General features: G+C 41.9%; 2 protein-coding genes across 5 annotated transcripts in view; one reads left to right on the forward strand and one right to left on the reverse strand.

Annotated features, from left to right (window-relative positions):
• LOC137623367 (uncharacterized) overlaps positions 1 to 3,464 on the reverse strand; it is a 45,021-nt gene extending 41,557 nt beyond the window's left edge. Inside the window, exons 1-2 of one of the 2 annotated variants that reach the window (XM_068354205.1) lie at positions 3,123 to 3,464; positions 1,322 to 2,005 (exon numbers count right to left, since the gene is read on the reverse strand). In XM_068354205.1, coding sequence (XP_068210306.1) covers positions 1,322 to 2,005; positions 3,123 to 3,125 — 687 coding nt within the window. In that variant the 5' untranslated portion in view covers positions 3,126 to 3,464. Of the gene's footprint in view, positions 1 to 1,321; positions 2,006 to 2,223; positions 2,317 to 3,122 lie in introns of those variants that run through there. The other variant, XM_068354201.1, reaches the window with a different exon arrangement.
• Positions 1 to 14,155, forward strand: part of LOC137623379 (uncharacterized) — a 130,507-nt gene that overhangs the window by 62,534 nt on the left and 53,818 nt on the right. For 2 of the 3 annotated variants that reach the window (XM_068354216.1, XM_068354213.1), the window contains exon 1: positions 5,308 to 5,523. The exons of the other annotated variant lie outside the window; for it this stretch is intronic. The gene's annotated coding sequence lies outside the window, so the exon portion shown is untranslated. Of the gene's footprint in view, positions 1 to 5,307; positions 5,524 to 14,155 lie in introns of those variants that run through there. 3 annotated transcript variants of the gene reach the window in all.

Consider the following 14,155-nt stretch of genomic DNA (forward strand, 5'->3'; position numbering starts at 1 on the left):
AAGGTGTGCGGGTTGGTGTCAATTGACGACATGAAGGTCCCACAAGGGCGGTCAGGCAACCCAGGGCACTTCCGCATTGTAGAGGCCAACTTCACAACACTCTAGAAAAAGAAAAAGCAAAAAACACAGATTAATAATGGCTGTCGTGTAGGTGAGGGTGACAGCGGACACGTCTGTCTAGCACCCGAGCCGATAGCAAAGTGAACTTACCACACAGGTGTGTGAGGGGGGAGGGTAGCAAGCTACCCTCCCTACCCCACGCTAACTAGCGGTGGGGTAGTAAACCCTCGTTAAAATTCTAATGGCTCGTCCTTTCACCTTTCAGCTACGCCGAAAGTAATTACCCATATTAAATAGCGTGGTTTGTATTTCAGTTACGGAATAATTAAATTTTATAGCGAGATGTAGGTAGTTGGCCGGTGGTTCCCAGCTGGGAGCGAGAAAACTCGGGCCCCTTGTTTGCTCACTGAGTTGTCACTTTGATTGTAGTTGGCACTTTCTAGAGGGTTGGTGATGGCAAAAAAGTATGAAAAGGACTCAGGTTTGTATAGTTGAGAAAAATATGAATTACTGTATCTCCAAATTCAGCATATGTTCAGGTACAAATACGAAGAGACCAACAGAGAAAGGTTGGAGGGAAGCATACCGGGGGTAAGGGAAAGAAGTCAGGATTTCTTCGACATCAAGGAAAACCCTGAGGCCGAAGGATTCCTCTTGAACTTCTTTTTACTCCTCCTGACGTATGCCTCCCATTAAGAGGGAGACCATTCCCGACACACATCACAGGGAAGAGGCTAGACTACAGGAGTGTCCTCTCCAGGGGGGGCACAAAAGACAAGGATCCATCTCCCTCGGGCTCATGAAGGTGCCGTACTTTTTGCCTGACACCCCCTGGACACTTCGGCATATCATTAGGCATTCTCACATCACTGAAGTTTCAAGCACATTAGAAACAAAGAAATTTTATCAAAAAGGGCCTACCAAATATCCAGCCAGAAAGATCATCTGCTCTTGCTGACAACTAATATCAAAAGTGACTACTCAGCGAGCAAGCAAGGGGTACAGGGGTTCTCTGATCACAGCCAGTAACCACCTACAAACTACCTACACTTGTTATAAAATCTTAACATTCGTATGGCAGTTTCGCTGTTATCATTCACTTGTGTAAAGGACCAAGGTTTGTATTCGTACCAGAACAAATATGAATAATTATTTGCCATTACTTTCATCAATGAAGGAGACAATATATGACAAGAAAAGCTTGCAAACAAAATAATGAAGACCTTTGTTTTGCCTGTAACAATGAATATCTTAAATTTACCTTTTGCGCTTCGTAAACTATGGGATCAGGATACTCTTCTTGGCATTTATCAGCAAAATCAGCAAGTTCACCATAAATCTCTGTTACTTTACCAAGAGCACTGGCAGTTTCCTTACTACTCGCTTCGCTGTCCAGCGTAGCCAGAGCAGCTTCCAAGACTTCAACTTGAATTTCAGCTTTTTGCTTTGTTACAGCCACACTATTTTCTTCTGCTGCCATCTTCTCTATAATATCATTGTGCCACTCGACTCTCTCATTTAATTCTTCTTCAATTTTCTTGTGTCTTTCCCTGTTAGTGGCCAAAAAATCAATATAATCTCGTAGATCTTCACTCAATTCTTTAGCAGAATCGAGCAGATCCTCTGCACTTGATCTGTGATGATCGATCAATTTTTGCAGTTTCTTGCTTCTGTTTGCGGGATGTGGCTGTGATGCTTTTCTATATTCCAACCTTCTAAAGTTTAATATACATTTCTCTAATTCTACATTGATTGGAATGTCTGAGACAGTTATGAATGCAATACGTGCATTGCAAATGGGACAAGAGCGAGACTCACTTTTTAGTATTTTTTCTATGCAGTCTGTGCAATAACTGTGGCCACATAACAAAACACGGGGTCTTCTGGTTTCATCATATAATTCACAGCACAGCTGACAGTCATCAAACCGCTCCCTCTCATTTTCCTGAAAGGGAAATTCCTGAGTGATCATGATAGAATTCAATTGAAAACTAACCTACGTAGGGTTCGATTAAGGATTCTAAAAGGACCTGAACGGTGGAAAATTAGGGTGCTTCCCTGCAATAAATGTGATTCATAATTAAAATAATAATATACTGATGAATGAAAACTATACTAAATAATCATTTTAATCGCAAAGAAGGCTCTTAAAATGCAGCCTACCACTACTGGTGGAATTTGGAGTATATGGCCATGTGCAGGGGCTTGGGAGGCCATTCAGCACAGATGTTCAACTGAGAAGCCTAGCAGTTTGAACAGTGAGGTAGGGTAAAAGTTAAAAGTTATTCAACAAGATTAGTAACTTTAGTAACACCTTGTGCATCATGTGTAATGACACCACTAACCCCTACTTGTAATATATATAAAGAACTAAATTTATCATAACAAATGGTGATCAAACAATTTTTTGTATCCACATTTTCATAATTTAAAGAAACTTACGGGAATAAAAATATATGAATTGATTTAAAATTTAGAGAAATTGACGGGATTACTTTTAGCTAAATATTACATTGAAGATGTATCATTAATAATAAAAGGTAAGCTTTTTATTATTATAGAACAATGTCTTTTACGGCTTTAAAAACATAAGTCGTGTAATTATTGGTGTTTTGAACGTTTTTTATAATGATTTCTAGCGAAAATCCATTTATCGAGTTATGGTGGGTTGACTATAGTTTTCCCAAAACGATTTTAAATCAGCAGATTTCAATAGTCAATTCTAGCCCATATTGTTCTGATAAACAAATTTACCATAAATAACCTGTTTAGTGCTTTAACTAATAATGTGCATCATCTGTTTCAAATATATCAACAATAGCTTTAGAAATAACAGTCGAGGGAAAATTCATATAAGGAATTGAGATATACTGTACAGTAGTTAGGACAACTTATCTCTCTGTTATTGACCCACATAGGGTACTCATGTACTGGAGTTTACGTCCACAATTGGCAATACTATGGAGAATGTTATACAATAGCATTACTAGATAATCTAAATTCCTCGCTGAGAACGTTATCCAAACATCAACCATAAAATGAACATGTTTAAAACGACTTACCATCGCTATTCTTGTAAATGAAACTAACAGAAATGGGCCCAGGAAACACAAATAGTTCAAATTTCCAGTGCTGGGATTGTATACATGTGACTCTGCTTTATAAATGCACCAGAAATTCCACAATTCAGATCACTTCAAATAAACATAAGGGCGTCACGTTGTTGTTTCAACTTGTTTGATTCGAATCAGACGGTCAGACTGTATGCACGAACAGCTGACTGACTCAGCTGTGCAAGACACAAGTTTTCGTTTCAAGAATTAAATAGGCTGAAGAACCCTCCATGTTCAACCAATTGTCACTTGGGTTATATACTGTTGAATTCAATTTATAAATATAACATGTCATTTAATATACGCCCTTGAATTTTTATTTATTATAATTGATATCACCCAGCGCAGATCTAACATATTACAATGGTTATGGAACGGACCACATAGGCTTAGGCTGCTTAAGCTTGAAATCAAAATTGTATTCATAAACTATGACATCACATTCAATTGCGCTATTATTATTATTATTATTATTATTATTATTATTATTATTATTATTATTATTATCATTATCATCATTATTTACTAAGCTACAACCCTAGTTGGAAAAGCAAGATGCTATAAGGCTAAGGGCTCCAACAGAGAAAATAGCCTAGCGAAGAAAGGAAATAAATAAATTACAGAAGAAATGAACTATTAAAATGTTTTAAGAATAGTAACAACATTAGAATAAATCTTTCAAATATAGACAGTAAAAACTTTGTAAAACAAGAGGAAAAGAAATAAGATAGAATAGTATGTCTGGATTAAATAAAATTTGGAAATCAAATCACCTGAAATTACATACAAATTTTAGTCATATATCAATATAGTGAACTCGGTGTTACTGTAGGGACAAGAGTCGTGGTATGACAATGAAAATATATCCAATAGATTTTGTACATTTGAGAACAAAGACCTCAGAAGAATATCGGGCAGAATTATTAGAAATGAAACTCTAAGAGAAATTACTCTGGTGCAGTGTGTGAATGAGATCATGGTGAGAGGTAGATAAAGATGGTTTGATCATGCTCTTCGCACTTCCCAAGAGAGATTAGTTCACCAAGCATTTAATGATGAGTGGATAAGTATTAAATTTAACAGCCCAAGATAGAGACGACTAGCGAAATCTAACCGAGGCCTTTTCTGTAGGAAGAGATGATGGTGATAAGTGTGCTAGGTGCACTCTCAAGCAAGAGAACCCTAATCCAAGGCAATGGAAGACCATGGTACAGAGGCTATGGAACTATCCAGGACTAGAGAAGAATGGTTTGATTTTGGAGTGTCTGTCTCCTAGTCGAGCTGCTGACCATAGTTAAAGGGTCTCTTCTACCCTTACCATAAGGAAAGTAGCCACTGAATAATTACTGTGCAGTAATTAACCCCTTGAGCGAAGAAGAGTTATTTGGTAATCTGTGTTGTCAGGTGCATGAAGACAGGAAAATATGTAAGGAATATGCCAGACAGACAGACACGATATGAAGTTAAATAACCGGAAGACTTGCAATATATGCAATATAGTACAGTGGAAAGGAATGGTGGAACTATCCTCGACAACACCATACTATGGACTAACTCTACGTTCTATTTTACGTCTTTTATCCCTCTTTTGCTCAAACGTCTTCCCATCGAATCGGGGAGACCTGTCATTAATAGTTATAATTGTTCCCATCAGTGGACACATCATTTAATACTAATTTTTGCTCACCCTATTGCATAGTGTATAAGTCAATCAACACATATATTGGAGCCTAATAAACGTTGGCGGTCATGGCCGCAGGGAACATTGATAACACCCTTTATCTTCTTTGTAACTTCATCAATAAATACACTAGGAGAGAAACTTTAGTTTTTTCTAAATCTTATTTTCTTTAGCACTGCGTGTTTTGTAATGATAATATGAAATATATCAACTTGTCCACTGGAGTAGTAGTTAACTTTACAGAAATAAACATGGTGTAATATCAAGGCACTGGATATAATGATAGTAAAATTTAAAATTAATTAGAAATTAGATATCATATATAAAGAGAAGCGCACAGATTATAATAAATTACATTTACAATACTATTACTGATAAATACCAAACAAGATGAGGCGCCGTTGTGAAGCTTAAGCCTCAGCCGCGAATAAAAACGTAATCGTGAGTTCGTGACGTAATGAATGGAAACCGAAGTTTGTTTACAAATATTTACATCGTGGCACCTGATACCTAATCATAGTAAAGGTTTCTCAATCTTTCATTAAGCAAACCACGTTTTACGAGAAGTTTGATGACTTATAATTAGATGAAAAGCTTTTCTGTCTACTAAATACTGATATTGAACGTTTTCAATGACCAAGTTTACGACCTCTTCGACACTAGGCTAATGTAAGCATTTAAATTTTACCAGTACTTCTACATAGTTTTTGGTTAATAATAGGGTTTGGTTATGGTAAGTAAATTGGAGTTGAACCGAACTGCTTCTATGCCTGAGCAGACCAGTGACCCTTCCTAAACCTATCTAGATGACCTTACTCTAAACAACCCCTCCCCCACATACCATGGCTTAATGAAAGTGACGTAAGATATTGCATGATTTGTCATAGAGTATTGTACCGGTAAGTAACATTTTTCGAGGTCAAACTGTTGCACCATACTTGCTTTTAAAAAAATATTATAGCTTAAATTTAGTCTTGGTGGGGACAACATTTCTGCATGTGTCAATGTGTTGTCACTTTAGTTTAGGGCCCAGGTAGGTTAGTTTAGGGGTAAAGTTTTACAAGTCTACAGGGTATCATATCGAACAGAAAATATATGTTTTCCTGTAGCAAGTAACGTGATTTAACCGAATTTGTCCTCCATTTCAAGCGCAAACGAACAGAACAATCAGTTCGCCTAACTTCAAGTAGCCGAACTGGTTGTTGTTGTTGGGGTTGAAAAGAAGATGAAAGCCGGTTAAATCATGATATTTGATAGAGAAAAACATATATTTTCTGTTAAAATCTTTAAATATAATGGCTCTTGTTCCGCCGCGGGCAGCGAAAAAACATCAAGCTCGTTTGTACTGGCAAGCGGTAATGTTGAGCTGCGCACGCTAACATTAACAATGTTACTCTAACAGCAACGCTAAATATAATGGTTCTTGTTGCGCTAGTGGCTCGATAATTAGCATTATTTTTCATTGGGTTATTATACATCCTAGAAGGTAATGTATAGAGAAGAAAAGGCTTGTTTTACCATTATATACCATTTCCCCAGTATGTTTTCCCCACCCAATACCCTGAGTTCCCACTGGGGGTCCCCCATTATCTTCAGATATATATATATATATATATATATATATATATATATATATATATATATATATATATATATATATATACTGTATTTTTTTTTTTTTTGAAACTTCATTTCCGACAGGAACAAGTGTTATTTTCGAAGAGAACGTACCTTTTTCTATAAAAAAAAGTTGTTTTTTCCCTAGGTTATATTACCCTGTAATAAACTACAATAGTACCAGTTTAGGTTAGCAGTTTAAGAAAGTTTCCCTGACCATAAGTACGGTAATACCAAGAACCCTCCATTCATAGATAATCAATAGGTCAGGCTAAGGAACATGCTATTTCTGGTAAAAGGGTTAATGTAGTCCTATGGTAGCCCTTGGAAAAGTAAAGTAGTTGTACCCAGGTCAGGGGGTGTTATTGGATTTAATATGGCTAAAACTTTCTGATATGCACAACTTGAAAATGTACTGGGAAATACTATGGTATGTCAAGTTTTCTATCAGAAATAGTCTGCTGCAGAAAGTTTTGGTGTTTATTTCCATTGAGTATATAAGGGGGAAAGTGAATAATAAAGGTAAAAAGGTGTCTGGTTTCAGTTCCATTATCATCTGATGAGTCGCTCTCCAGAACGTCAGCCAGGCAAGCCCGACCACCCGCTCTGGTGCAGAACCTCAGTAGTATCCGCCCCAATTAACAGTTTACTCTGGGATCAATCTGCTGCCATGCAAATAACTCACATGCTTATAAAGATGTTCCTATACATAATACAAATTTTCAACATTTAATAGAAGTATGACTTCAGCTTAGAGTGAAACAGTTGTTAAAACTTTTTAAAGAGATAAATAATGTACAGCTGGTTGGTGGGGTAGGCCCCGCCCACTCAACAGTTTGCGCTACCTTCACTTTGACTTTGGCTGCTGGTGAGTACTGATGTACTGATGAAGCCCTATAAGCCTCCAGCAACCCAGCAACCACGTCCTACCAAGACCACGAAACCAGCAGCTACAGCGAAGACATCGGTGTCTAAGCCCTTTCCTGTCAAGGACAAGAAAGGCAAAAAGTCCTCCAGGGGAGGAAAGAATCCTAGAGGGAGTGGCCGAGGCGGCAAACGCTAGGATTGGCAGTCCCCCTGCATGTCCACCAGTTGGGGGATGCCTACAAAGTTGCGCAAAAGGTGGCAGCAACTCGGGGCTGATTCCTGGACGATTTCCGTAATCAGTCAAGGATATCGCGTCCCGTTCACAACATCTCTACCTCCCCTGACAGCGAATCCAGTGTCGTTGAGTTCCCTTGTCATGGGATCGGCAAGGGGCAAGCCCTGCGGGCAGAAGTCGAGACCATGTTGAAGAAGGGCGCTCTCTAAGAGGTCGTCGACGGGTCCCCAGGCTTCTTCAGTCGACTCTTTCTTGTAAAGAAGGCGTCTGTTGGCTGGAGACCAGTCATCGACCTCTCAGCTTTGAACAGGTTTGTCAAGCAGACCCCGTTCAGCATGGAGACGGCAGACACGGTCAGACTTGCAGTGAGACCGCAAGAATTCATGTGTACACTGGACCTGAAGGACGCTTACTTCCAGATCCCAGTCCATCCGTCTTCAAGGAAGTACTTAAGATTCAGCCTAGACAACAAGATCTACCAGTTCAAGGTGCTGTGTTTCGGTCTCTCCACAGCACCACAGGTTTTCACCAGTGTTCACCCTAATATCTTCGTGGGCACACAGGATCGGCATCCATCTCCTCCGTTATCTGGACGATTGGCTGATCCTAGCAGACTCGGAGTCAGCCCTTCTTCGACACCGAGACAAACTTCTGGGACTTTGTCAAGATCTGGGGATCATGGTAAATCTTGAGAAGTCTTCTCTGCTTCCTACTCAAAGACTGGTATATCTAGGCATGATCATAGACACCAATCTCCACAAAGCCTTCCCATCAGACGACAGGATAGCAAGGCTGAGGAAGGTCGCAAGTCCTTTCCTCAGACGAGAAGAGCTCCCAGCCCAATCGTGGTTACGTCTCCTCGGTCACCTCTCATCCTTGCCCCGTCTAGTTCCCAACGGTCGCCTCAGAATGAGATCTCTCCAATGGCGACTCAAGTCCCGGTGGAATCAAGGTCACGATTCCCCAGACGTCATGATCCCTATGGGTCCTGCGGAACAGAGGGACCTTCATTGGTGGGTGACAGACGAGAATCTACGAAGGGGAGTGGATCTTCTCGTCCTCCCCCCGGATATGATGCTGTTTTCGGACGCCTCAAAGAAAGGGTGGGGGCCCCACGTTCTGCACCACAGGACCTCAGGCCTGTGGTCAGAATCAGAAAAGTGCCTCCATATAAATTTGCTAGAGATGAAGGCCGTATTCCAGGCCCTTCAACAGTTCCAACAATACCTGGCGGGTCACTCTGTGGTGGTGATGAGCGACAACACCATAGTAGTAGGTTACATCAACAAGCAAGGAGGTACCTTTTCAGAGCAGCTATCCCATCTTGCTGTAGAGATACTGAGATGGACCGAAGTCCACTAGATTCCACTATCGGCTTGCTTCATTCCAGGCAAGAGGAATGTGCTCGCCGACAGTCTGAGCAGAGTGTCTCAGATAGTGAGTACCGAGTGGTCTTTGGATCATCTAGTAGCCAACAAAGTCCTGACTTTGTGGGGTTCCCCCACTGTGGATCTGTTCGCTACAGCGCTGAACTTCAAACTGCCGCTGTACTGCTCCCCAGTCCCGGATCCCAAGGCTCTCTGGCAAGATGTCTTCCAACAACAGTGGGACAACATCGACGTATACGCCTTTCCCCCGTTCTGTCTGATGAGGAGGGTGCTCAACAAGACCAGAATATCGGTCAATCTATCGATGACCCTTATAGCTCCGCTATGGCATCACGCGGAATGGTTTCCAGACCTTCTGCAACTCCTAACGGAACTTCCGAGAGAACTCCCTCCACGACACGAGCTACTCAAACAACCACACGCCAACATCTTTCAAAAAGCAGTAGTTTCGCTTCGACTTCACGCCTGGAGACTATCCAGCATCTCCTCGCGGAGAGAGGATTTTCGCAACAAGTTGCGAACAGGATGTCTGGACAACTGCGAAGGTCATCTGCAGGGGTCTACCAGGCAAAGTGGCGAGTTTTCTGTGGTTGGTGTCGTGGAAGGGGTATCTCTCAACTCGATGCCACTATTCCAGCAATAGCGGAGTTCTTCGTGTATTTGCGAGAAGAAACGCCTTTCAGTCTCGGCAGTGAAAGGCTATCGCTCAGCCTTAAGTCTAGCCTTCAGGGTCAAAGGAGTGGACATTTCTTCTTCGCTGGAACTTTCCCTACTCATACGAAGTTATGAACTTACCTGCCCTCAGTCGGAAGTGAGACCTCCTCCATGGAACGTGGTTCGAGTTCTCATGTATCTTAAGAGACCTCCCTTCAAACCATTACGCCAGGCTTCAGATAGCCACCTGATTTGGAAGACGGTGTTCCTACTAGCTTTGGCCTCAGCCAAGCGAGTCAGTGAACTTCATGGTCTCTCCTATGACATCGCCCATTCAAGGGGATGGGAGGAGGTAACGTTCAGATTCGTCCCTGAGTTTGTTGCTAAGACTCAGAATCCGGGAGTGCCGGACCCTCGGTTCGACTCTTTCCAGATTTCGAGTATTTGTTCTGTAACAGATGACCCAGACCATCTTCTACTGTGCCCAGTAAGGAGTCTGAGGCTATATCTGAAAAGAACGGCTGCAGTTCGTCCCCAAGTGGAGGCATTGTTTGTGAGCACTGGGAGAACAAAGAGGAGGGTTACCAAGAATACTGTACTATCTCAGCATGCATTCGTAGGGTAATCCAACTGTCCCTGAATCCTGACCCTCCTCCGTCACGTCGCCCTAGAGCACATGATGTCAGGGGCGTAGCTACGTCCCTGGCCTTCAAGAAGAACTTTTCAGTGACGCAGGTTCTACAAGCGGGGGTGTGGAAGCGTCAGACGACCTTCACAGCCCACTACCTGCAAGACATGACCCACAGGAGGCTCGATACGTTCTCTATCGGCCCTGTGGTGGCTGCACAACAGCTGGTTTAAACCAGGCTCCTTAATGGAGAAGTAGCAGAAGGTTAAGGGCATTGTTACCCGGTCTCAGTCTGCATGAATGAAAAGGTTTGTCTGGCCCTTATTCTTTTCTTTATCCTCCCCTCTCTTGGGGAAAGTATCATCCTTGGTTCTCTGCACAGCTGACCTCGAACCACTACAGGTAAACCATGCTCCCTTGTGTTCCTAATATTAAGCTAATACTGTCGCGTCCCCATACCCTGACGAGGTGGTATTGGGAGAGTCCTAGCCTAAAGTTTCCATCTAAAGGACTACAGGTCAACTTCCTAGGACGAGTCACACTTCAGACCTCCACACACAGCTTACGTAGGCCGCAGCCCTTGCGCAGCAAGGGTCTAGCGAGGTGCAGGGACTCCTTATTGTTGAGTGCTAACACACTCAGATACTGAGTCCCCGGGCAAAGCCAAAAGCCAGTACTGGCTGGGACTTACTACCCTTCCTAAGGGGTGTCACCCATATTAAATAGCGTGGTTTGTATTTCAGTTACGGAACAAATGACAAATTCGTAGGTAATTTGTATTTTTCCTAACTATACAAACCTTAGCTATTTAATCAAACTTGCCCGCCAGCCCTATCCCCCGTGAAGTCCTACCTCTAAGCAAAGTGAGCTCAAGCACAGGTGTGTGTGATGGGGGGGGGGGGGGTAAGCAAGCTACCCTCCCTACCCCCAGCTAACTAGCGGTGGGGTAGTAAACCCTTGTTAAAATTCTAATGGCTCGTCATTTCAGCTACGCCGAAAGTAATTACCCATATTAAATAGCTAAAGTTTGCATAGTTAGGAAAAATACAAATTACCTACGATTTTGTCATATATCAAGAAAGGTTGAAAATGGCATATGACGAAGTGAAAGTAAGAAAAACGGGTAATTTAGAGGAGTGGAAGTTAGTAAAAGAAAATTTTGTTGGGATTGCAAGTGATGTGTGTGGCAAGAAGTTTGTTGGAGGCAGCATGAGGAAGGGCAGTGAATGGTGGAATGAAGGAGTGAAGGTAAAAGTGGAAGAGAAAAAGAGGGCTTTTGAAGAATGGCTGCAGAGTACAGTAATAGTGTAGAGAAGTATGAAAGATATAGAGAGAAAAATGTAGAAGTAAAGTGCAAGGTAAGTGAGGCAAAGAGGGCAGCTGACCTGAGGTGGGGTCAGGGACTGGGTCATTCATATGAAGAGAATAAGAAGTTTTGGAAAGCAGTGAAGAAAGTAAGGAAGGCTGGTTCAAGAATTGAAGAGACAGTGAAAGATGGAAATGGAAGGTTGTTAAAAGGAGAGGAGGCAAGGAAAAGGTGGGCGGAATATTTTGAAAGTTTACTGAATGTTGAGGATAATAGGGAGGCAGATATAATTGCTGTTACAGGTGTTGAGGTGCCCGTGATGGGAGATGAGAATGAGAGAGAGATTACAAGATAGGAAGTGAGGAGAGCACTAGATGAAACGAGAGTAGGAAAAGCATCTGGTATGAATGGTGTGAGAGCTGAGATGTTGAAGTAAAGGGGTGTGACTGTACTTGAATGGTTGGTGAGATTGTTTAATATGTTTTGTGTTGTTAATGGTACCAGTAGATTGGGTTTGTGCGTGTATTGTACCCCTATACAGTATAAGGGTAAGGGAGATGTGCATGAGTGTTATAATTCAAGGGGTATTAGTTTGTTGAGTGTGCTGGGAAAAGTGTATGGTAGAGTACTGATTAATAGGATTAAGGATAAAACAGAGAATGCAATCTTAGAAGTACAGGGTGGTTTTAGAAGAGGTAGGGGTTGTATGAATCAGATTTTTACAGTTAGGCAGATATGCGAGAAATATTTAGCAGTAAGGTGTATGTTGCATTATGGATCTGGAGAATGCGTATGATAGAGTTGATAGGGAAGCAATGTAGAATGTGATGAGGTTATATGGAGTTGGTGGAAGGTTGTTGCAAGCAGTGAAAAGTTTCTACAAAGGTAGTAAAGCATGTGTTAGGATAGGAAATGAAGTGAGCGATTGGTTTCCGGTGAGAGTGGGGCTCAGACAGGGCTGTGTGATGTTGCTATGGTTGTTTAACTTGTATGTTGATGGAGTAGTGAGAGAGGGGAATGCTTGAGTGCTTGGACGAGGATTGAAACTGGTAGACGAGAATGACCATGAATGGGAGGTAAACCAGTTGTTGTTTGCGGATGATACTGTACTGGTTGCAGACACGGAAGAGAAGCTTGGCCGATTAGTGACAGAATTTGGAAGGGTGTGTGAGAGAAGGAAGTTGAGAGTTAATCTGGGTAAGAGTAAGGTTATGAGATGTATGAGAAGGGAGGGTGGTGTGAGGTTGAATGTCATGTTGAATGGAGAGTTACTTGAGGTCTGTTGTTGCAGCAAATGGTGGAGTGGAAGGAGATGTTTGTTTGAGAGTGAATGAAGGATGCAAAGTGTTGGGGGCAGTTAAGGTAGTAGTAAAAAACAGAGGGTTGGGCATGAATGTAAAGAGAGTTCTGTATGAAAGAGTGATTGTACCAACGTGATGTATGGATCGGAGTTGTGGGGAATGAAAGTGACGGAGAGACAGGAATTGAATGTGTTTGAGATGAAGTGTTTAAGGAGTATGGCTGGTGTATCTCGAGTAGATAGGGTTAGGAACGAAGTAGTGAGGGTGAGAACGGGTGTAAGAAATGAGTTAGAAGCTAGAGTGGATATGAATTTGTTGAGGTGGTTTGGCCATGTTGAGAGAATGGAAAATGGCTGTCTGCTAAAGAAGGTGATGAATGCAAGAGTTGATGGGAGAAGTACAAGAGGAAGGCCAAGGTTTGGGTGGATGGATGGAGTGAAGGAAGCTCTGGGTGACAGGAGGATAGATGTGAGAGAGGCAAGAGAGCAGGCTAGAAATAGGAATGAATGGCGAGCGATTGTGACACAGTTCCGGTAGGCTCTGCTGTTTCCTCCGGTGCCTTGGAAGACCTCGGGGGTAAGAGCAGTAGGGGATTCAGCATTATGAAGCTGCATCTGTGGTGGATAACGGGGGAGGTTGGGCTGTGGCACCCCTAGCATTACCAGCCGAACTCGGGTGAGTCCCTTGTCAGGCTGGGAGGAATGTAGAGAGGAGAGGTCCCCTTTTCTGTTTCATTTGTTTGATGTCGGTTACCTCCCAAAATTGGGGGAAGTGTCTTGGTATATGTATGTATAAAACTTTAATTGGCAAGTAATCTAGCTTTGCTGATATCCATTCCTATGTAAAGGACTCTGGTTTTAATCGTTAGGAAAAATACAAATTATTTTCAAAATTTTCCATGTTAAGTTATATTTTCTATATATACAGTACAGTACAGCTGTATATTTGGATTAGCTTTCAGCATAATCAAGGACTCACAGATATGTTGGATCTCTATTCCTAGTACAATTCATTTTTCAATATTAAACTTACCCGATAATCATGTAGCTGTCAACTCCGTTGCCCGACAGAATTCTATGGAGGGATACGCCAGCTATCACAATACTAGAAGGGGGTGTATTTACCAGCGCCACCTGTGGCCAGGTACTCAAGTACTTCTTGTTGACACCTCCTCAATTATTCCTCTGTCGTGCTTCCGGCAAGACGTTCTGGGATACGCTTATGTTCTTGGAGTATTTTCACGACTTTGGTGAAGTATTTCTCTTTGATTTCGGCTGTCGCTTTACTGGAAACTTCTATATTAGC

The sequence above is a fragment of the Palaemon carinicauda genome, chromosome 2 (assembly GCF_036898095.1).
Source record: "Palaemon carinicauda isolate YSFRI2023 chromosome 2, ASM3689809v2, whole genome shotgun sequence".
Lineage (NCBI taxonomy): Eukaryota > Metazoa > Arthropoda > Malacostraca > Decapoda > Palaemonidae > Palaemon > Palaemon carinicauda.